Source organism: Limulus polyphemus, unplaced genomic scaffold (genome assembly GCF_000517525.1).
Source record: "Limulus polyphemus unplaced genomic scaffold, Limulus_polyphemus-2.1.2 Scaffold115, whole genome shotgun sequence".
Taxonomy (NCBI): Eukaryota; Metazoa; Arthropoda; class Merostomata; order Xiphosura; family Limulidae; genus Limulus; species Limulus polyphemus.
Genome location: NW_013665725.1, coordinates 916,161 through 940,897, shown reverse-complemented (window position 1 = coordinate 940,897; position 24,737 = coordinate 916,161). Strand labels below are relative to the sequence as shown.

The window sequence follows — 24,737 nt, the reverse complement described above, 5'->3', positions numbered from 1 at the left end:
ATCTTTAGACCAAAGTCCTACTGGTAATGATTTTATATTTTGTGAGATTGCTTTATATGTATGCACATCACCTTATCTATGAATTACTTTAAATTGCATCTGAAAGTTTCACCCTTTCACAAAGTTAAAGTGTCCACAAGTTTAACTTTTTTCAAGGTCTACTTTATATCATGTCTGCATGAGTCACTATTTCTAAGATCCACTTCACTTCTGCATATTTCATTTTTCATAAGGTCTGCTTTATATCATGTCCACAAAAAAACTGAAAACTGACAATATTGTACTGTTCAATAACAAGAATACATCTTCATTCAGGTATATTCTAGTAATTTCTTCAAAACTGTGATACAGGTTTACCCCTCTCAAAAAAAGTCACCCTTCCTGAAACGTAAGATGAGGATAACTTCAAGTAAGATTATGAAATATTGTGCCAGGACCCTGGTCTGACAAAAAACACAGAACTAATACAAACCTTATCTTTATCTTGTAAAGCAGTTTTTTCTCTCTGCTGTATCAGCAGTAAAGAGTGGCCAACTGCACAAGAAGCCAGCTCATTTGGAAGCATAGGAAACAATCTATAAATGTTTATGTGAATACACAACACTCCATGTTTTTATTTAGAAAATATTTTTATTTATTTCTTCTACATTTCTGTCTCACTTTTGTTGTTGTCTGAGTTCGATATATTTTCCTACAAAGCATTTTCTTTTCAAACCTCTCATATTGGTTAGTTTTGCCTGTGAATACCACATTTGCATGTTTAACCTTTAGTAAACTTTACTTAGAATCAGGTAAAGGTTTTAGTACCTTTTGTGAAGTTAGTTTAAAGTCAAGTAAAGATTGCAATTACTTCATCTTTTACAAGGTTTTCTTCAAATTTCTTTTAAAATTTTGAATGGTTTATTTCAGATTACATTTGCTAAAATGATATAAAACAGATTAAGAAGTAATAATTTTACTTTACTAATTACATATCACAGCCAGAAAATAAACACTGTGGTTGAATTTTTTTATTTACAATGTATCATAATTCTAATTATGGGGTGACCTTGCAGTTATAGTATTGCTCAAGTACACTTACTATACAAAATGTAATAAAAACATGTTATTTTTTCAATAAACCATCAGGCAAGTTGAAGGGTTAATGCAAACATCCTTACTTTGTTACTTACAAATGGTTATTTTATACTAAACACAAATTATTGGTATACTTTTTTACTATACTTTTACGTGCATTAAATTAATCTTTTTTCGTCATCTTACATAGGTTTTTTCATCCATCCTTCGAAGAAGAAACCGTCCTTCCCTGTCATCTTTGTGCCACTTCAACTGCACAAGCAGTGGCTGCTCTTCATCATTTAACTTTCTCTCCTCTGAAAAATAACGAGTAGGGTTCTCTTTTACTCATATTTTCTGAATACAGATCCTTAAGATAAACATTTGCTAAACGAAAAAAGAAATAACAATTTATATAACACACTATTGTCTGTATGTCAGGCATCACACAATTTGTTGTGAGAAAATGGCTGAACCAGTTTTAACAATAATCGGTAGAAGAACTCGGGATCCCAAAGTTTATGTTTAAACAAATAAGAAATCAGGTCAACAGTTTGAATTTGGAAGCCATTTCAACTTTACTGCCTTAATGGCACAAATGAAAAAGGAAATCAGCAGCAAGATATATGAAGCTGACTGTTTCTGAGCTATAAACCTGGAAGCTGACTGTTTCTGAGCTATAAACCTCGAAGCTGACTGTTTCTGAGCTATAAACCTCGAAGCTGACTGTTTCTGAGCTATAAACCTCGAAGCTGACTGTTTCTGAGCTATAAACCTCGAAGCTGACTGTTTCTGAGCTATAAACCTCGAAGCTGACTGTTTCTGAGCTATAAACCTCGAAGCTGACCATTTCTGAGCTATAAACCTCAAAGCTGACCATTTCTGATCTATAAACCTCGAAGCTGACTGTTTCTGGGTTATAAACCTCAACATATATTTGTTGTAAAAACTAATACTTTGTTAAACTACATAAAAATACAGATATTAAAACAATATCAACAAGATGTTTATTAAAGTTTCTTTTGCAAACTACTAGTTGGACGTATCTGCCAACAAAGAATTTTGGGGAACTGTTTTTCTTCTATACATTACTTCAGATGTACATGTTAGAATACAATGATAAAGCCAAAGCTATATTATTATCATTCTTCGTCCAAGTTAATGAGCATTAACATTTTCCTTAGTGGGAATTTCAATGAAGTAAGAGAATATTTTGATGATATATGATATATTGTGGTTATATGAAGAATTCAAAGGCACCATGACTGCAAATACTATATGAAAGAAAGACCTATCTTATATATTAAGCTCTTTATTTTCTTTCTTATAATGTTTCATACAGATTTTCCTTTGTTTCATTGATGAAAATTATTTGTTGAAATGGTCAGTGATATTTCCATTCATTACTTACTCACAAATTACCGCATATCAGAGCTTTATCTTAAGCTAAAGTAAAACCAAATATTATTATCATTTCTAAGCCATAAAACAGTGAATACCAACAACACAGAAGTATAAAGAAAAATTTGTTTTATTGTTAAATCATTTATCACTGCCGAGCCGTAAAATAGCAAATATTAGGAACAGAGAGACATAAATAAAGAACTTAAAGTTATCACAACCATTTTGTGGTAAAGTAAAATAAAATACACTTATTATTATAGAGCCGTAAAACACCGAGACGTGACAAATATTCTACTGTATTATAAAACTAAAAGAACTATTTTGTGGTGAATTCTCAAGACAAAGAACTAAATTATTTGAAGCAAATTCTCAGTCCCATGCTTCACAGATTATAAAACAAGGTTGATACCCTAAAATTATGATGTACGAGTTAGTCTTCACCCTTAGATTTGGTCATTATAAATTCTATTTGCATACTTGCTATTTCACAAGCAGAAGGAATTTTACACATCCTGCACAAAAACCAAGTAAGACAACGGGAACAACTAACAACTGGTACTTACTTCCCACATAAAGCTTCTTGAAATAATCGCACAATTTCTAACAAAGTGGATAAAATAGGCAATGTTCTACATCATAGCACATTTAGATTTTTTTTTTCCCCATTAGAGACTAAACACAATGAATACAATAAATGAAATGAAAGTAGCAGGTCAATCTAAATTTAAGAAAAAATTATAGCCTACTGACAGACATGTTTTTGTAAAATGTATACATTTTCCTACTAAATTTCTACGGAATTATGAAATAGATCATTTTCCAATCAACCCAGTTTTTTAATGATCAGTTAACTTATGAAATGAGAGACATTTCAAAAAATGTATAAAAACTTGTATTAACTGAATATGCATGGGGTTGATCCAATGAACCAATCCCACATTGAAGAAATAATGTTGACTAAAATTCCAAATTTACACTGTGTAGCTATGCAAAATGTGGCAAGTTTCTAGCAAAATGTACAAGTCTGTTGTTCACAGATAATCAGATGTGTTACAAAAGTATTTGTACTCAAAACATGCCTGTGAATCAACGATGTCAGCCTTAGACAAAACGAAGTGCAAGTTGATGTTTATTTGATAAACAACAATACTTTTGTCTATTGTACAGTTTGTATATTGTATTTAAAATTCATAAACCTCTAGAACCTCCAAAATGCATATCTACAGTTTTTTTCAGTATTCCTGTATATTATATTTGGTATTTACTCTCCTCTGTTATGAGCTGTCAGTATGTTATCAATATATGGTAAAAGAAATAGTTAACTAAAATGAAACCAATAATTATTTGTAACATACTAAAAAAGTTATTTATTCAAACCTAATTCTGCAAGTTTCAATTGTACTGCATATAATGATTTGATGACTCAGTTCCATTTCAAACTTACAAATGTCTACGTTGTTGCTCAAGAATAAATATTAATGTATGAAAGAACAACACAATTAATGAACAAATATATAACATGTATGATTTCCATGTTAAAACTAGCATTTACATTATGTTGTGTGCATGCAGATTAACAACTGGTTATACCTTGGGTTCCAAAACTTTCTCAGCACTCAGCACAACGGCCCTCAGAACATTCCACATCCTAATAATAAATCTATAGATACTGAGTACCTCAACAGTACCTAACAATTTACTGCTGCTTTCTGTTTGGGAACCCCTGGTTATAACATATGTATATTAATCTTATGGATGGATTTCTAGATTATAATGTATCTTTCCACAATTATTTTATGTCTAATTTACATGAACAAATCAAATTTAGTATTTTCAGATTACAAATTTCAAAATATAATAAGACTGACCAATAATTTAAAACATGTAAACTCAACACTTACCCCCATTTTCATGAATTTCATATAAACCATACTCGGGCACAAACAACATTCGAATGTCTGGACGGAACTTTTCAATTAAAGTCTGAATAACATCCCTAGTGGTGGCACTGCTTGCCACTCTGATGCATTTGGTTGCCACTTTCTGACCTGCATCTTGAAAGTAGAAACGCATTACCCCATGGAATTCCAGATCCTGAATAAGAGAACAAAAATTAAATAACTTAGGAGTGTACAGTATCAGGGGCTATTTGTGAACACTTTCATTACAAACATCCACAGTTAATGATACTGATTTCTATAGTTCAATATTACAATCCTTTATTTTTTGCTCTGGTAGGGGTCAGTCTGTCTCTACTGTATGTTGGTTACTTCATTCCTGGCTTTAAGATTTAACTTCCTATAAAAAATATATAACATATTACAAGTGTTATCATACTTTCTTCACAGACAATTCATTTATACATGCATTAGTCATAAAGCTGCATAATGGGCTATACATGTTGTACCCAATGCAGAGATCAAACTAACATTTTTAGCATTATATAACAAGCCCTCAAACTTATTGATGAGTTATCAATGGGACTTTTGAAACAGATAAAAGGTGACTATAATAATGTAATGAAACAAGAGAACAGAAAGTAATGAAATTTAACTACAGCCTTTAAGTATCTCCCATGTAAAGTTTGTAAAATATTTTAATACCAATGAAGAAGACAGGTATACCTATAGAAATTACTAGGGTTTTTATCAGGATATTTTAAATGCTTTAACGGCGTTTAGTATGAAATGAAAATTCCCGAAACAAAAACAGAAAAATTGAAAATGATTCCCTTTTTATCTAAGTTAATCATATTTTGATATTTACCGGTCATATGAACCTTTACAAACGTTTATACAAACAAAAATACAAAATATAACTTGAATAAAAAACTATAAAAACAAACAACTACATTAGTTATTGAATGAGTAGTTTTATATTCAACTGGAAACTTAGAAAGAACAGGTTTAAACGGTAACAAAATAATGGAATGTACGTTTTATTGTTACCGTTTAAATCTGTTCTCTCAACTTCCGATGAAATATAAACAACTACAGTATGAGAAACTAAAAATAGCATTCACACAAGCAGCAATCTCGAAAATTTCTTGAAATTAGCCAGACACTATTTTAGAGAATGTTTTTAAGTAAATCTAATAATCAGGCAAAAAAAAAAGATCTACGTGTACATGGAAATTGCAGTTTTTAACATTAAATCTGAGAATTTTTTTTCAGGTTTTCCTAAACATAAAATAAACTTTCAACTTGCATGCAGAACAGGCATCAAATAACTATGCACAAAGCTTCTCAAACTAAAGTTTTAACATTCTATTTCTATCCACTACCATAACTTTACAGAAAGCTGCATCCTTACTGAGGAGACAGATCAAGAAAATTCCCAATAAACAATAATGTATCACAGCATTTTAAGGGCATTGTATGATCAAAAACAGTTGCTTGTAAAATGCACTTACATGTAGACTAAAATTATTTTATGCAAGTCATTCAGATTTTATCACACACTATGTCATTTTTTACAAAACACCAACAAAGAGAACAAAGACTTAGAGTTTAAACAGAATAATAACTACATACATAGACACATTTATATATATATACACACACACACACACACACACACACACACACATATATATATACAAGTGTATATACATATATATAAATATATAGCACCTCAAATACTGAGGAAACTTGGCAAGTTTTTTAAACAAACAATTTACAGTGATTATATACTTGTATTATTGACAGTTTGGAGAGGTCTGTGCTAAAATATTGTTTAAACATTCCTATTTTCTTTTAAAAATGTAGATCAGAGTAAGCAAACATATAGTGGTCAGAAACCAATTTATTTGAAAGGAGTTGAAGAAAACTCAAATTACTGTACCATACTTGATAAGTCAAAAAATATAATTATGGATTTGAAAACTGGTCCACGGAAGTTAGAGATTCAAAAAATAAAACTTAGTTTAAAATCTTGAAAGACCACCATTTTAGAAGACAAGCGAGTTCCAACCAAAATATTTCTTACAGGGATATACCACTGCCAACATCAAGGAAGACTATGTATGCATACATGTGCACTTTACATTTTTAAGTCCTTAACATTGTATTGTACAATGAGCACCAATATTCCTCATACAAGGAGCTCTGAATTAATCTAACAGTTATTAATCCAAACCAATTCAAAGATAATTATGGTGTGTATATATACTTATAAACTGCTTAGACACCTAACCTATATAAAAGCACGTGTATGTCACATCACATCACCTTGATTTCTTGAAATAAGACCAGTCATAAAAGCCAAAATGCATTTATTCAGATAGAATAGTTCAATTACTGTCTGCACATTACCATTTTAGTGAGGGGGTTGCAAGGTGGCCATGAGGGAGGGAGGTGGCATGAAACCTTACAAGTGTAGTGAGTTTTGGTATAATAAGCCTAAAGTAAAGACTGTGGAATCACATAGCCTAAAACCAAATGCAAAAATTATCATGAAAAAAAAATTAACTAAGTTATTGTCTGTTATATCACCAACGTGTTTAATAATAAGAAAACCTCTTTAATCAACGGAAACTCTAAATTAAGAAATCAACAAATATTTTTCCAGTTTTGTTGTCTATACATTTCATTTTACACTTTCAGCGCATAGACTAACAACAATATTAGGTTACAGTTCTGTTGCTAAGCAACCTTACATAAAAGCCATTGTAGGAACATAGTGTTACCAAAACCACTGGCTTTTTTATATATTAGAAGTTGTTAATCTAACCGATTTTTACCAATAATTATTCTATGAATGCGCCACGAATTCATTTCATTAATTTTGATTGGCTCACAAAGGAATTTACCGACGTTTGACTGCCTCGACTGCACTTTCCTGCCTCTTTGTTGATTTCCCAAAATTCATATATTTCAGTTTGCTATGAAATGTGAGGTTAGGGTACACTAATGGATGGGGGTGGTAGTACTTGCCCCGTCATTTTTGACGGGCTTATACGCTAGTCAAGACAAACTTGAAAAACTGGTCGCTGTAAACTGAATTGGCACGTTTTAATGCCTAGCTGACCGTTAAACAAGGAATGAAACAGGCTTACAAGTATTTAAAATTATAACAGTATTCATCATTAATACTGAAGTGTGAAGACCTCGTTCAAATATGGTGTCGTAGCTTTTTTAACATCTTCATTTAGGTTGCCAAATAGCTTATACGATAGAAATTATATCATATTACAGTGAAGTAGATTTTTGTCTGTTGTCATCAAAAACAAAAGGATCCGTCAAAACGTTTGGCTTCTTTCCCAAAACGCCTAAAAATCTCGCACCTTATTAGATATTTTTGATAAAAGAACAGGTTATAACATAAATACAATTTCTGGCTTCGCGCCCAAAACTATAACCCCTTCCTGGATATTTCAGAATTTTGTCAAGAAAAAGCTACAAGTAAATCAAATCTCTAGAAATTATTTTTTTTAACAAGTTTATTCTTTTTCCTTAAATGCTGCAAAATTTTTTATTAACAATTGAAGCAGTTTACAATTCAAAACTATTAAACAGTGTAATTAAAATATACAGATTTTTTTTTTTTGTAGTTTAATTATTGTATAACTGCATTAATATTAAATTATTCATTTTCTTATGGAAATAAATTCTATGGTGGATTTTGTTTTTTAAAAGACCGCTCGGAAGTGGAAAATCACGACATTGTCCAAGATTCTAAAAATTACAAGCTCGAAACTGAGTAAATGTGAAATATTTTAGTTTTTAATAATCTTTAAAAGTAAAATAATGACTACCAAAAATAAAATTATTCAGCATTTACAATTTAAAAAAATAATAGATCTTTCTTTCTTTCAACAAATACAAAATAACTGAACAAGATATTTTCAAAAAGATTTCACTGTTCTGAATTTTGGTTCTTTTCACATGAGCATCAGAATAAAATATTTAAATGGTTATTTTTTATTAAATATAACACAAACACTGTTAATAGAATAGTTTCAACTTAGTTAAATTTATCTCCAATTCAAACATTAAACAATATCACGAATTTTAACAAAAATGACAAGTTTAGTAATTTTTATCTCCGAATATTAGGAATCACTTTTCCAAATTATTACTAGAGAAAATTTATCATAACTTAATATACTGATTAGTTATAACTTCGAGTCAGAAATAAAAGTAATCTTATTAACTTGAAAGTAAAGTAACGATGCTTAAAAATTATAGAATCGAAAAATTAAATTTCCACTTCATTCATGTGCTAAATACAATATACAAAGTAGTAAACTATTTCAAATTAAACCAAGAACGTTGAATATAAAACAGATAAAACATCATAAATAAATAAATGTTAAATTTAAAAACAAAATTAATAAAGAAAGTGAAAAATGTGGGTGTTTATCACCCTAAAGTCTAATGAGATTTGCAACTCATTTAAAAGGGGTGAAATTGGCATTAAAATCTACGAATAAACTACACGATAAATTCTATTCAGGAAATGTTAGAGTAATCCAACTGATGAAACTATGCATTCGAATATTTACGAGTAGGAACATAAGAAAAGTATATATAATTTGCTATACATATTAATAGGTTGATTTTTATTTTATATTTAAATAATTAGCTTGCTATGATTTAAAGTTTATATTAAGCACCAATAAACTCATCTAAAAATTGTACACACGCTAAAGTAAACTCAAAAATTGTAAATTCTTTCAAAACCACGCGGTTAATAAATAACCCATCTGCTATCACTTGGGAGTAAACCCACTTTCCTTTTGCTCACCCACCCCTCTTACACGCTTTAAACAGAAACAGGGCGTGTGTTACATGATAACTTAACGAGACTGGCCCAGTTTGTGTGCCTGTACAGTAAGGGTAGTTTTATCAACGTACTGTTTACGCATACCAAGCATTCCACTAGCCCCTCTATGAGTACAGATTGTTTTAAACCTCTGTACTTGAAAAATGAGACGGAACGTGTATCCCATTACACTTGTTGTTTGGGTACCGAAAACTTAATCCTCAATACAAAACGAAATTAAACTTTATTAAATTATTTTGGCATCTATGTTCATCTAAAAAATGTACGCCATTCGATTACATTTACCCATCTTGGTAGTTAGTTATGAAATACAAACCTGTTTCAGACAAGATTCCATATAAAATGAGGGAAAAAAATTGCACATTAAAATTGATCATATTTACTCGCTCAATGCACGCTGAAGCCACACGACGTTTCATATAGCTTTCAAACTTCATCAGCCACTGTGACCGATTAAAACTGTCCAAAAACACCCACCTTATCTCTCCCAATGGAAAATAATGATAGTTTGTTTGCTAAAAACTAACAACATTCGAAAACTAACGGATTTAGTTTAAAACTTAACAACTAGATCTAAAGCAATAACCTTATTTTGGGTGTGTACTTCTGCTTCCGTTCATCTTTCTTTAGTTTTTCCTCTTGAAAAACTGTTTTTCATTTTTAAAAATGTCATTAAACGCATACTTCCGCTTACAAATAATTTCTATTACTTCCATGTGTAAACAACTGATATTCATATATTACTCAGGCAAAATTAGTACACAGTTCAAGATCTGGTTGCTAATGCACAACTTTACATTCCCGAAGTGAATCATAATATCACTTTTGATAAGAGAGTTAGCACAAAAGATCACATATAAAGTGTAATAGACTTAAAATAAGACCCAAAACTCGAGCGCTTTCGAATAGTTGACTATTCTTCTTCAGGAGAACAAAGAATAGTCAACTATTCGAAAGCGCTCGAGTTTTGGGTCTTATTTTAAGTCATAATATCACTAACATACCACGCAACTAAAATATATTAAGCTAATTCGTAGTTATTTGTGCACTTACACATTGGTTACAGGAATCTAAGCCGTCTTTGTATTTCTGTCGTTTTTAAATAAATATATATATATTTTCCCAATTTCACTCTTAAACTAAGAGGAATGCTGAAAATAAGAACAAATGCAAAGGTCTCATATGCTTCACATTATCTCTTCTTATTATTTTGCACCTGTACAATGACCTAAATACCCTAAAAATACAGGCTTTGTATGTTTGAGATGTCTAATAGTTCCACTTTGATGGTAACTAATAGATCACGTCCAGTTCGTCTATAACAGACTCTGCCAACTGTAATTTGGAAGTTTTCAGCTGGATTTCTGACCAATAACCGTGGCTCAATCCACGAGCAACAATGAAGGTTTATAAAATACACGTGGCACAAGTTAAATATATAGTGCATAATCCAATACTTTTATCCATACATACTGCGACACTGAAATTAGTTCTCGTATATATGCGATTACAAGTAAATTTTATGTAGAAAAAAAAAAACGCCCAAAACAGACTTGGTGCAGTTGGTGATGTGCATATCAACCATGCTAAGGCGCCAAACGAAACTTTGGAATTTAAGGTAAAGTTTATATGTAATTTCTATATTACATACACTGTTTATAATTGTCATTACTATTTGTAAGTTCATCAGGCGATCTAATAAAACGAAGGGGAGATTATAAATTATGTACATTTAATAAATTAAGTATAATTCTCAGCCAACTAGTGTTGAAATTCATGCAGTACACAAATTGAACATACAATTAGCTTAAATTGCAAAGTTACATTTGGCGCCCATAAACAACAGTTCCTCGTATATTTATGTACATTAGGAATCATGATAACAAAAACAGTTGCAGCAAATGTGCTGGCATGACACCCTAAACAAGGTATCGCTAATTCGAACCGATGATGCAAAATTTAAGATAACTTATTAAACTTAAGTCGAAAAGAATTATACATATTTGCACTTTAATTTGCGTGTAATGTTTTACATCTAATTTTACAACAAAGCTTTTTAGCACGTGCTATATTCATTACGTTTCCTTTTTAACACATAGTACAAGCAAGTAATGAAGCTCGAAACAGATTATGATATAAAGATTTTGAGTGATTAAACATCGTTGTAACACAATCGCGAAAAGTGTATAAATCAAAGCTGTCTAAAATATGCATGGCTGGGATTTTACTACGCATCAATACAAACTTCTGTCTGTCTGTAGCCCAAGACCTGGCGATAGGTAGTGTTGACTAGCTACTTTTCCTCTAGTTCATCACTTCAAAATTATGGACGGCTAAAGCAGTTATCCCTCAAGTAGCTTTGCGCGAAATTCAACAAATACGCAGTATTTTACTAAGCAACGAAAATTTAAACACGTTATGCTTATGTATTGTTAAAGACAAAAAAACAACAACTATAAACTCAGAGATTAGTGCTTAATAAATAACCTACTGAACTGAATACTTAATTCATATATACAAAACTGAAACATTTACAGTAAGCAAGTTTTGATTTTAATTATTACAACGTTTCGACCGGGTCATCATAAGATAAACGTTGCATTCAAAAAAGTAATCTGATAATGACCCGACACTGTGTCCAAATGTTGTAATGATTAAAATCTGAACAAGTTTTTTTTTTTTTAATTTCGCGCAAAGCTACACGACGGCTATCTGCGCTAGCCGCCCCTAATTTAGCAGTGTAAGACTAGAGGGAAGGCAGCTAGTCATCACCACCCACCTCTTGGGCTACTCTTTTACCACCGAATAGTGGGATTGACTGTCACATTGTAACGCCCCCAAGCCTACAGGCTTGTCACCATAATTCCCTCTTCAAACAATTTTAGATGGCATTGAAGAATTTAAACTTTTACCTTTTGCGAAATAAGAATTTTTTGTAAAAACCTCAAAAACATGCCAATATGGAGGTTCATTCAAAGCGTTTCAATGTGCTACTTTTATTTTAAAAAATAATATTCTAACATCCAACTGAAAATTAATTGCAATTAAGTTTTGTATTTACCCTGCGCGCACTAATCAATACAATTTCATTTGACTGACCGATAATACAAGTAAGTCGACACAAACATTATGATTTGAAGTTTTCCGTTACTACCACACACACTAAAGAAAATTACGAATACAAAAACGTTAATGACACTCATTGAAATTAAAAGCCAAATGTTAAAAATACTGATTACTGAATTGAATAAAACAAAGAAACAGGCATGGTTCTTGTGTGAGAAACTCGTACGGTGCAGTAACCTTGACAACCACTACATCACAGTTTTGACACAGCCCACATGGCCAAAGCTGACCCAGGCCTGCTCCACCATGAAACACTCACTCTAGTCCTTTCGTTCGAAATCAGTCAATCCGATAACAGATGTGGTGTACTAACTTTAGAACCAGATCTTGAATGTTCGCCTATAAATAATGCATGCAAGTTATGTTATACTGTAAACTGACCCAAACTGGACGGAACAGAAAACATAATTTATTTCATACAAATATTTTCGGAAAACTGTAATAAAAATAGAAAAGCCACTGCTTAACAAATACATATGCATACAGGCAAGCAAACGACAAAAACAAACGAGCTCCAAGAAATACTGACTGAATCAGCCTACAAACGCCAAGCAGGGGAGAGAGAAAAAAATATATATAATAGTTTAATAACTAAAGTTCCCAGAATTTCATTTCATTTCAAAATTGGAAAGCAGTACTTAATTATGTGGTTAATTTATTAAATTAATTTGATCAACAATTACACTAACAACGTTGTGTAGCAGTCTCTCTGTATTTGCTAGTCAAAATTCCTTTGGTAATAAAATATCAGCGAAGCGGACGTTCTGTGAAGATAACAATGTGAGAAAAACGAGACGATTGATTGGTTGCCTAAAACCAAGATCAAAGTTTCAGTGAAATGGTTAAAAATAACTATAGGCTGCATCTGTATCTGCCATATCAAATAGTTCGAGAGATTAATATACCGTTTCTAACCCCCATCCAAACAAAAACGAGTTATTATTAATATTGTCATGTGTCAGTTCTATTATCAGATATTTCTCTCTAAAAATGTTTCCATTTCTTTGTTTGTTTTCTTTTTTATTTTGGTAACCAAAAAATCCGCTCGCAAGTAAAGTTTGTGACTTTTATGAGAAGCGAGAACTGTTACATTTTACTGGACTAGTTAGAACTTTTCCACCACAGTCCCGAAGTCTGGCTTCTTACATAAATCAAGAGTTTGTGTTTTTTTTTTTTTTGTTTTTTTTTTCAAGTAACACAAATTTCATATTGTTTATAAGGAAAAATTACACATAATTTTTAACAGCGCACAAATTAATGAATTATTTTCTCTTTCAATCATGGCTGTAGGAATTCACAAACCAATTTCTTTGGCACAGTTCTTTACTCTTAAATACATGCCACTGAGGCTTAAATTAAGCAATGACTTGGCAGATTTCCAGAAAAATAGGAATTTACGCCAAGCAATGAGATTAAAATTTCTGAATTTAAAAGGGCACACCGACTTATGTTTCCATATTAACGTAAACATGAACCCAAGCTGTTTTTTAATCAGAATGTTAAAGTATTTGTTAAAAATAAATTATTAAAAAGAAGACTCCGTTAAACCAGCAACTATATATATATATATATATATATATATATATATAAAGTTCCCGTTGTATTGTATAAAACAAGTCGGGTACAAACCATCTGATTCACACGTGACACGTGAGATAACAAATAAAGTTAACATACGGAATGAAGTGCTGATTTAGGAGAGTTCAAGAGTCAGTTCTCTAAAATTAGTATGGTTATCAGCACTGCTAAAGAACAGCACAGATACACACTTAGAACATATAAAACCACACACTTTATCGGTGATGTAAGATTTTCATTAGTCATCTGCAAGAAACTTCAAACGCTAATTAGCAAATAAGGAAAGCATACACACACCAGGCCTTCGACCAGTCCCCATGTTACTAGGTGCAAAGTTCATAACAGATAAAGTAAAACATATGTATTTATATTTTCATAAAGCAGCAAAAGCGAAAATGGTAATTTCGTTTGAGTTTATTCACTGGTTATAAGTATTTTTTGAAAGTAATAACTCTCAAAACCTACAGTAAAAATTGTAACTTGTAAAAATAATAACAAGATATATTAAGGGGGGGGACATGATAAAATTATATCAGACCTATAACTAGGGAAACGCAAACTGATAATCCGGGGGGGGGGCATGTGCCCCCATGCGAGACACCCATGCTTCCAAATGAATGTTACGTAACGTTAGTACAAGTTTGAACTTAAGAGGCAAAACAGGTTTGTTGAAAAAACGTTCAATTTTTCAGCCATATCTTCACTTGAAGGAACCTTCTGTCTAAAAACTACAAAAGAACACAAACTTTCATATTCCTTAATAACCTAAGGAGTAAATGAAAATATCTGATAAAGAAACATTCGTATACAAATTTATAAGAGCAAATAAGGCCTACTGAATTACTAAAATATTTCTAGTTTATCACTTGTGGTGTGAATGCTTTTTACAAGCTGGCGAAACACGATTATTATTATTAATTTACTTGTCACTAGGCATTAGTATTTGGCCTAATATATTATTAACATTAGTTTCTATATCTAGTCCCTAAGGAATTTAATAAGTAGAAGAGTATACAATAATAGTATTCCAATCATACATGTTCGCCATATCCATTGCCGGCTTATATAAAGCCTTTCAAACACTATTGAGTTTGTGGTGTTGTCAGCAATGAATATGGCAAGCAGTGTGATTAGAACACTATCATTGTATGAGCTTCTAATTCTTGAAAATTCTTAAGGGACTGGGTGTAGATAGTAGTGTTCAAAAATATAACAGGCCTAATACTAATGTCTAATGACAAGTTAAAGAATAATAATGTATAATACTGTTAACAAACATAGCCTAATTGTCTTTGTCAAAACGTGAGTCGTTTAAAATACTCAAGTACTGCCACTTTTATTTATGTAAGTTTACAGCGATGCATACTGCGATTTAAGACAATACTCGTTCTTTAAAACAACAAAATATGCCGATCTGGTAATCACGAAATACAACCATTACAAAATAGTCGCATACCTATAATGCAGGTGTTTTTTTCTACTAGTTATTTGGCTTATTTAGAGAAGTCATATTAGTGTCATGTTCTTGTAAGGTTTTACACCCTGTCAACTAACAGCAAGAAACATATTAAAGCACTCTCCATAACATTCATAGAAATACATTGATATATAAAAGGTTGCATTTTTTTAACATAACTACACTTTCTCACATACTCCTCCACTGGATATTGCACAATTAACCTGAAAATTATCGTGTGGACAGAGGATTAACTATTGTGAGGATAAAATAGCTGTATCCTTCAATAACTAATTTCACGTAGCAGAAAACAGAAGCAGTGAGTGTTAAACCAATTCAAACAGTACTAAACACACTACCAACAGCTTGATTACCCCCCCCCCCAAATAAATGTAGGTTTTACTATTCCTATTTTGTCGTCGTTAATTAATGTGGTAAATAACATAAACAGAGAGAGAAAAAGAACCAGTTGACGAAAATATAAGATCAAAACCGGTTTTGTAGGCGTTCATCTTAGAACACGGCCATAAAAGTAACGCCACGTGCAGATTGGAAATTAGTTTTTGCACATACATAATAATAACAACAACAACAATAATTTCTTAGGCTACAAAGAACTAAAAAACATGTAATGCATAAAATTGAACATTTAACTTGATAGAACATGATTTTTATAATTCTGGTCAGAGTGTGAGACGTTACGCCAGCAACTTGAAGTACACGATCCCAAGAAACAAACCAAAAGCACGTGCGTACGACTTTGTACAACTGGTTATTCATAGACTTTCAAAAATATTCATTGTGTTCAAGCCCTTTTAAATGTCCCAACTTCAACTTACAAGTACACGCGTATATATATAGTTGTCCAAAAATTTACGACACGGAACATACAATTAACTTTTTATTATCTTTTAATAAAGGCCATGGAATGTACTGACTCATCTGACAGGAAAGGTACATGTACAGATCCACAGCACTGTATAATAGACGTCCACATACCTTCTTATTAGCCTGCAAGTTTCAAATTATGATATTAAAATCTGTTCACACGGACACTACTCAGCCCATTCTTAGGTTGAGAAACCAAACCCATGCAGGCTTCACCAGTGTTCTCACATAATTAATATTACACGTAAAACCTAAATGGGTGCTATAGTACTAAATACGCCACTGCTCAGTAAATACTTCAGCAAGTGAACACTATGGCGGCTAGACCATTGGCGGTAAATAAACATGAGGAATTTGCAGCTTTTGAAAACAAAACAATGGATTGATAAAAATCGTCCTTTTATTAAAATATAAGTAAACCAGATGTAAACATTCTAATTCTTATCTAACATGATTTACAGTTTAACTCTTCCACTGTCATGTGATTTTGGGATTTTGTGCCACTACAAAAGAAGGGTATTCTCCTCTTTTAACCTCCTAAAGTGTACCAGTTTCAAATTCCAGAGAAGTAAAGAAATATTAAAACGTGTCTTTTAGTTTTTTATTGTATATCTACAGAATAATGTATCACTGGGAGAGTTATTTACCTATAAAAGAGACAATGAAAGAGTTTTAAAAATTAAAGCATAAGAAATTATAAAACTCTGTATGTTGCTATAATGTAAACCTATAGGAGTTTTGACACAATTTGTTGTCCTAGAGCTTTTTGTTCTTGTCTTTTTATTTATTTATTTTTATTCATAGGTTCTCAATAATAAATTAATTGATGACTCTTAAACTACTAGAAAAGTATATTGTATATTTATGGGTAATATTCTAATTAACCAACTGACTTATTGTAGTTTGCTCCTAATGATGCTAAATCTATAAGCCATTTGTTTATGAATACTTCTTAAATAATATCATCCTAAGGGTTATTTTTATTTATTTTTTAGTAATTTCTGTTTTTAAATGTTTTGCTAAGGTGAATTTTATAGTAATTTGGATTCATTTATTATATTAAAAAAACTGTCACTTATTTCACTGCCATGAACAAATACACCCAACCCCCACCCCTCTAGAACATTGCCATGGGAGTTTGGAATTTTGTATCATCATGAATTGAGGGTATTTCTCAAAGTTTACCAGTTTAAGATAATGGAATATTAAAATCTGTATATTTTTTAAATGTTCATATAAAAATAAACCTGGCACTGCAAGAGTTATTTATTAATAAACGTGGCAGTGAAAGGGTTAATAATTAATATGGAAAAAAATATTTTGGTGGGGGGCTAGGGGTAACACGATTTTACTCTTAATCACTTTTTCATCCTTGTCGATACTCATTAAATTGATATTCCATAAATACTCACTCCCAGATAAAATGATAAAAATACTTGGTGTTTAATAAACAAAATAGGTCCTATTCTAATACTGCACATTCATTTGATATCACATTCAAAAAGTGGTCGATAGTTCCACTTCCTCATGCTCAGGTATCAGAAACTGGTTACAGTTCAAATAACACATACTAACTCTAGTCTCAGTCCATTAACATAACCACTGAAATTGTTAGATTATCTTATAACTAGGTTGAAAAAGTAATATCTGAATGCTAAAAGCAAAACAACATCTCACTAAATTTAGAAAACTATCTATAACAGTCTTATGAATTACAAACAGCATATAGTCTTTAAAAGTTGTGATTTAAATGCTGAAAGCTGGCAAAGTATTAGAAACCAACAGGCCTAAAATGTTGAATAAAAATCACAAACTGTAGATGTTTTTTCTTTCCATTTTACTTTTAATTTGAATCCAAAATGGGCAAATCAAGAGAAATGTTGGGGGAAAAAACATTTGCAGTTTAAGTGGTTTTTATCACAAATTTTAAGTCTAACGATAAACTCTTACAGACTACCAAAACAATCAATCCACTGACAGAATTGCTTGTGTAACATAAAGGTTAAGAGAAAGCTCTAATACAAAATACTCATACAGAAACTGCTATAACATCTTGGGCCTAATGATCAATCCAAACAGCATCTGTCAACTAAGTTCACAACTCAATCACAATTTTTTTTTTAAATCATAACAATAAAAACATTCTTAACCTCAACAGTATCAAAACCAGAAGGTAGAAAAAATTTAAGGCATAATTCAGTTTCTAATAGTTGCTGCATAACACCAAAGCCATAAGTTATCAGCTAAAATAAGCTGACTATCACAGAAACATAAATTTCAATACAACACTTGCAGATGATGCTTTCTACATAACAAAGTTTTCATATTCTTTTATAATTTACATGTAATGCCAAAAATCAGAATAAAATAAAATACATTCAAAAAGAAACACCTTGCAAGACAAGATTAAAACAAATATGAGAGCTTTGATGATAATTAACAACTTCATTTTGGTTTTCCTTTCCTAAATTTGAGGCAAAGACACTCACTAACTACAACAAATTTCGGTACAAACATTCAAGGTAATGATGTTATGTTTGCTAGAGCTCATGTAAAATAACACTTCTTACTCTGTAAAAAAGCTATTACAACAATCAAAACCAGAATTAACTAGGTCTTTATTCTCAACAACTGAAGGAAATAATAGCCAACTTCCTTAATAATGTGTACAGTTGTGAGGAGTCACTCACTTATAAAATACCTACTTTTTAACAGTGATCATGTCAAGAGTCAATTCAGGGTAAAAAATGAGACTGTCATTCAGCCCCTTCATAAAAACATGGTTCTCTGAAATTTCACAAAAATTCTGTTCAGTTTTTGTAAGTATTAGTAGGGTTTTTTTCTAGCATATCTTGTAAGTACTGAGCATAATAAGAGTCAAACTCTGAATCATTATGTAAAAACCATGAACAATATAACATGAAGAGAATTTCTTTGTCAAAAAATAAGTTTGATAGTGGTAGCATGTGCTCTGACAAATCATGTTAGAAAAATAGCATAACAAATATCTAGAATCAGTCCTATATTACTTCTGTTGAATGTCCCAGTTTTATCTCTACAACCAATGGCATAAATAGCATGTACAGATGACTTCAACTTAACAATACAACTGTTCTAAATTATACTGACCCAGATCATTTCAGTTATACAATAAATGTACATCTATTATATGGTATTTTCAAACTACATAAACACTTGTGAGCTTCAAACATAAATACATAGAAATACAAGTGTAATGAGAAAAGGTCTGTATCCAGACAGTTCAAGACTTGTGAGGCTCCTCTGTGCTCTTAAAATATATTTACGGTGAAATAGAAACTTACAGTTGTGTCAAAATGTGGAGTTTCTAAACTAACATACCAAGCTGAGTTTAGCAGATTCCATGTGTGTATATTTTCAAAAGATCCATATAAGCAGAAAAAATAACATGGAGAAACAAATATCATTTCAAAAATAGGCTGACATGGTTTACACTTATTAGGTTTGTAGCGCCAGTGAAACCAAGCATAGAAAAGTAGTTCGAAATTTCACAGGTCAAATCCATTGTGGTGCATTTCATTAAAAGGAAAACTGTGAAAACTGTTTTCTACACAAGTTTTTTTTTGTTTTTTAGATAACTTTATTTTCTCCACATTCTAAAAAAATGGCATCAAGATAACCCGAATGGGATACATTATAAACAAACTATACAACTTTAGTTTCAGTACACATTATTTTAGCAAAGGTTTTAGCAACAGGTCTAACTCAGTATTTTCTATTATATCTGTTACAGTTACATGGAATAGCTTTTCTATGAGAAGCAGACTTGTTGGTTATATGAATAATTACTAGTACAATATCTTGAATAAACTTGCAAGATATAAATTTGTTTTATTTTAACTTGGTAATTATTTGAAAGTCCATCTTCAGGTTGTTAATGGTCATAAATATATTTTAGGCAGATAAAAAAAAGTTTAAAATTTTCATCTTAAGGATATATTAAAACGTTTTCGTGCAGTATTGGGACTTAACACATGATTTTGTTATTTTTATTGGAAAATTCTTCTTTGTCTTTGCTAGACAACAAATTTAGTGTGTGTTTGTGAAGTTGAAGTAAGGCTCCAACTAAAACTTATCCATCTTAAAATTGACAAAAATTTAATTGAAAGATACCTGTTCCTTACAAAAAAGTACAGGCTGTTAGTAAAAATAGTTTTCTGATATATTTATTTTTACCTTGAACGGAGGAAAGACGTTTTATTCCTGAAAACAAAACAAATCTGTAGAACGTACATGTATCCTTGCATTTTAGATACTGCTAATTTTAAGTCACGTACATTCCTTTGTCCACGTGTTTTCAATTTACACAAACTAAAAACTTGCAAAATTCAAAGCAGGTATAAATATATTACTTTCAAGTTTGTTTGGCATGCTACAAATTATAACCTACTCGTAGGTTCAGGTTTTAGGACAGGAGGCAATGTTCTTGAAATTGTAAAAGTAGGTCGTTGCACGACATACTAGTACCGTGTATTCAGACAAACGTATTTTCTTTTGTTCGCAAGTCAATAGTTTCTTTACCCTCTGAATTATTCTAAAGTATTAGCCAACGAATTAAATGTTGTTTACTTTTTATATTTTATGTATAAAATATTAGTAATCAAGAACGAAAATAGTTTTGAGCTTTTGTTTGTAATGGTTTATACTGTATTGCCTAGATATCAGTACTTACGGACACTGGTAAGACGTAATAACTTTAAATGTAGCATTATAAAATTATGGAACTAACTGTACATTACCTGTCACCAATACATAAAAAAAAAGCTGAGGTGTCGCTAGGCCCGTGCTCCGATTTTATTTGACAGAACCCTGAATCCCCAGTTGAGCTCTTGAAAAACCAGAATAGATCACCATGATCGTTAAAATACTAACTAAAACACCGAAAATTCATGCACCTATGGGTCCAAGCCCTGAATCATTTAAGCACTTCTCAATAAAATAATTACCAACTTGTAATGGCAATAATAACGCAGCTGGTGATCAACGAGTTATAAGCGAATGTATTATTTCTGTGTATAAATACGTATATACGAGTACACGTTTCCAAAATAAACGTCTACCATAATGAAGATTACAAATTCCAATGATTTTCTTTGTGTTTTTTATGTTCCTGTGTTGACGATGGTGAAAGTAGCGTTGGATAAGGAAACGTCTAAACTAGAGACTTGCTCAATATTTGACCGCAAGCACAATAAAACATTTTTTTTATACAATTAGATATGCGTATGTATATTATCTACCTATCTATATATATGTGTGTGTGTGTGTGTGTGTGTGTGTGTGTGTGTGTTATATATATATATATATATAATGTGCGTTTTATTTTTTTTCAAATTTAGACACAAGAAATTAACCACACTTAAAAATGTACAGGAAATATACACACATAATTCATATATCGCTAACCTAATATTAATTATTCAACCCAAGACGACATAATTTATTCTTAAACGTCATATGTTTCCCGGTCTGCATCGAATTCGAAGCTGAGACTTTTCGTACCCCAGACAACTGCTTTGTAGACTGAGCTGAAGAGTTAACCCACTAGCAATTACTAGTCATGCACACTTGAATAACCCAGTTATGAAATATTTATACTCTGCATTCGTCATGGTTTCAATTTTGTTTGTAAATCCATATTTATACCTCTTTTTAGCAATGTACTTATTCGCCAAGAGATCTGGGGTCCTATGTTTCATTCTATACAATGATTATAAAAAGAACCATAACGGGTTTACAAAAAATGTAAACGTAACAGATGAGATCAGTGTCTGCCTTTTAAAAGAAGCGACTACTTGGGGCCTCGCACTAGCGAGTTAAGAAATATTTAGAATTAAAATTTATTAATTTTTACTGAAGTAGAACAAAATAAGTGGTGTTTAATCACTTAAAATGCATTTTACGTTATTGATTTGTTCTATAATTTAAAACTTCGGGGGAAGAACAGTTATTAGTGGACTGTAATGATTTGATTACCATGCTAGGTATGGATGAGATACTTGCTAACAATTAATGAAAACTAGTGTTACAGAGGAATTAAATGTTTCGAAATCAAGGGTGTCTGAAAAACCTTTTTTTATATGTTTTTAATTCGTATTTAAGGCAAAGCTACTAAGACTATCTGCTGTCGTCCCTAATATTGAATTACTGATTAGATGTAAAACAGCCAGTTAGCAGCACCTTACAATTAACCATGCACATGTTAAGGGGTTAACTGCTACTCTTATAACCCATCAAGGGTTTAAAATTGCGGGGAATATTCTGTGGTATCGCAGGGATTCGAATTTTGATCGCCAGCTCCGAAATCCAGAACTGATGTTTATATTTATTTAAATTATCATAGGATAACGTAAAATTTATTCGCACAACTATCAGTTGTTAGTGTGTGCAAAAATCTTATGAAACTACTTTAATTTGTGATTTATTCATTTTCTGTTTGATTTTTAAAATGTAATTCGGAAAACCATCGAAAGGAAGTTTTTATACGCTGTTATTATTAAATAGATCTGAGTTTTTAAGCATTTGCTAAAACAGGGTCACTGGGCTTCTTGCCACAGCAACCGACAAAGCGCTGGACTGTTACCAATGTCCATAGCGTTTTTCAAATACTTGTCACGCAGTATCCCTTTCGTCAGATAACAAAATAATATCTTTGCTCATATTAACAAAAGCTGACCGATACTGTTCAAGATGCTTTTGATAATTTCGTAAATATAAAGTGGCAAGTAAAATCTATTTCATAAATAGTTCACAAGTGAGTCGAATATATATCTCTGTGATAAACTATAGTATATTCGAAATCCAATTACGTATCATACAAGTTAGGTTTTTTATGCTTAATAGCAATTTCTCACTAATATTCTTACTCAAATATATATATTTCGAGAAATAAAGCTTATAGACATGCATTTCCCAAGATACGCCGTCACAGACAGTGGAGATGGTTGGCCTAATATAAACAAATCATTCATTCACAGTGCCACACCACTAAAGCTTTTTTTTATTATTACGTAATTACGTGGGAAGAATTTCAGAAGCTCAGGTCGTGATTTATGAACGATGTTAAATCCCCTTTTTGAAAGTGTAACGAATATGTTTTTATATATTTATTTTAATATCAACTTTTGTTTAGATTACATTTTTATTTTAAAAAATTCATAGCTTATAATGTTAGATATGTATTGCGAAACTCCCACCTATTCCCCAAAGTTGTAGAAGATTCTCGAAAGTGTATATTAAAACGTATTTGTATAAATTAAAACTGTGTGTATCAATCTTGCTGGCAAATATCATAAACTGACTATATATCGACTTTCACTTAACTACTGAATCCCAAGTACAATTTAAATACTAAATTTAAATTTATGAGTTAACTCAATTTCAGGCTATTTTAAATTCTAATACGTAACAGCAGTTGGAACCTTTTTTGAAATAAACTTCTTACTAATTATGTTAATATTGTTCTTGATATTGTAATTTTCTTATCCATAAAACAAACTTGTCTTGAAATAGCGTTCTTTTGTGTGCATGTGTGTATAAACAAATTTGCATACCACACTTGTGCAATAATTTTAATGTAAACATATTTTTGTTACAGCATATTTTTTTTTTCCGTATTATATTATCTATATTTCAATCTAACGACATAATTTCCGAAGTGAAGTTATCCCTCTTCTTCGTGGTTTTTCATGCATACATGTAGAGTTGCATGAATGACGTAAGAAATAAGTTGAAGTAATTACGAGTTAATTGCTGCAGGACAGTATTCACATTAATTGTGGTATACGTGAATAATGTGTCATGCTGTTTTAAATTGGTTTTTGTTATTTTTTACGTCGTTATTAGATAAAATGATCATATAAGATTATTATATACATTGTTGATGTACTCACCATTGCATTTGACCTTCGTTGAGGGATGCAATGCATATTATGGCTTGCAGTTTTTCTTTGTTGTTGTTGTTTTTTTGCGTGTGTACTTATACATTGTTTTAAAGTCGTTGTCCCTGGTAGATGAATATAGGTTGGATTTCATTTTAGACGAAGTTTGATGAAATAGATAGTCTTGTGAAAAATTATACAATTTGAAAAACTGAAAGCCAGGACTTTTACAGTTGGAACTTAAAATTTTAAGCATAAAAGGTCTGAAAATTTTAAGAATTGTTTGTAATTATACACAAAGCCACACAATGGGCTATCTGTGCTCTGCCCACCACGGGTATCAAAACCCGGATTCTAGCGTTGTAAGTCCGCAGACATACCGCTGTGCCACTGGGTGGCGAAAATTTTAAGAAAAGCCTACATTAACACAAAATTCTGATTTCATACAGGCCAGAGCTGTTCCTAAGGATTTTTTTCAACTTAACAATTATATTTTAACTTCATTTTTTAATACATGACGCCTT

At 31.3% G+C, this 24,737-nt stretch overlaps 1 protein-coding gene across 4 annotated transcripts in view; it reads right to left on the bottom strand.

Annotated features, from left to right (window-relative positions):
* LOC106471852 (afadin-like) overlaps positions 1 to 24,737 on the bottom strand; it is a 128,012-nt gene that overhangs the window by 94,026 nt on the left and 9,249 nt on the right. For 3 of the 4 annotated variants that reach the window (XM_022401280.1, XM_013932479.2, XM_022401282.1), the window contains exons 2-3: positions 4,362 to 4,554; positions 1,264 to 1,373 (exon numbers count right to left, since the gene is read on the bottom strand). In XM_022401280.1, coding sequence (XP_022256988.1) covers positions 1,264 to 1,373; positions 4,362 to 4,554 — 303 coding nt within the window. Of the gene's footprint in view, positions 1 to 1,263; positions 1,374 to 4,361; positions 4,555 to 12,025; positions 12,030 to 24,737 lie in introns of those variants that run through there. The other variant, XM_022401289.1, reaches the window with a different exon arrangement.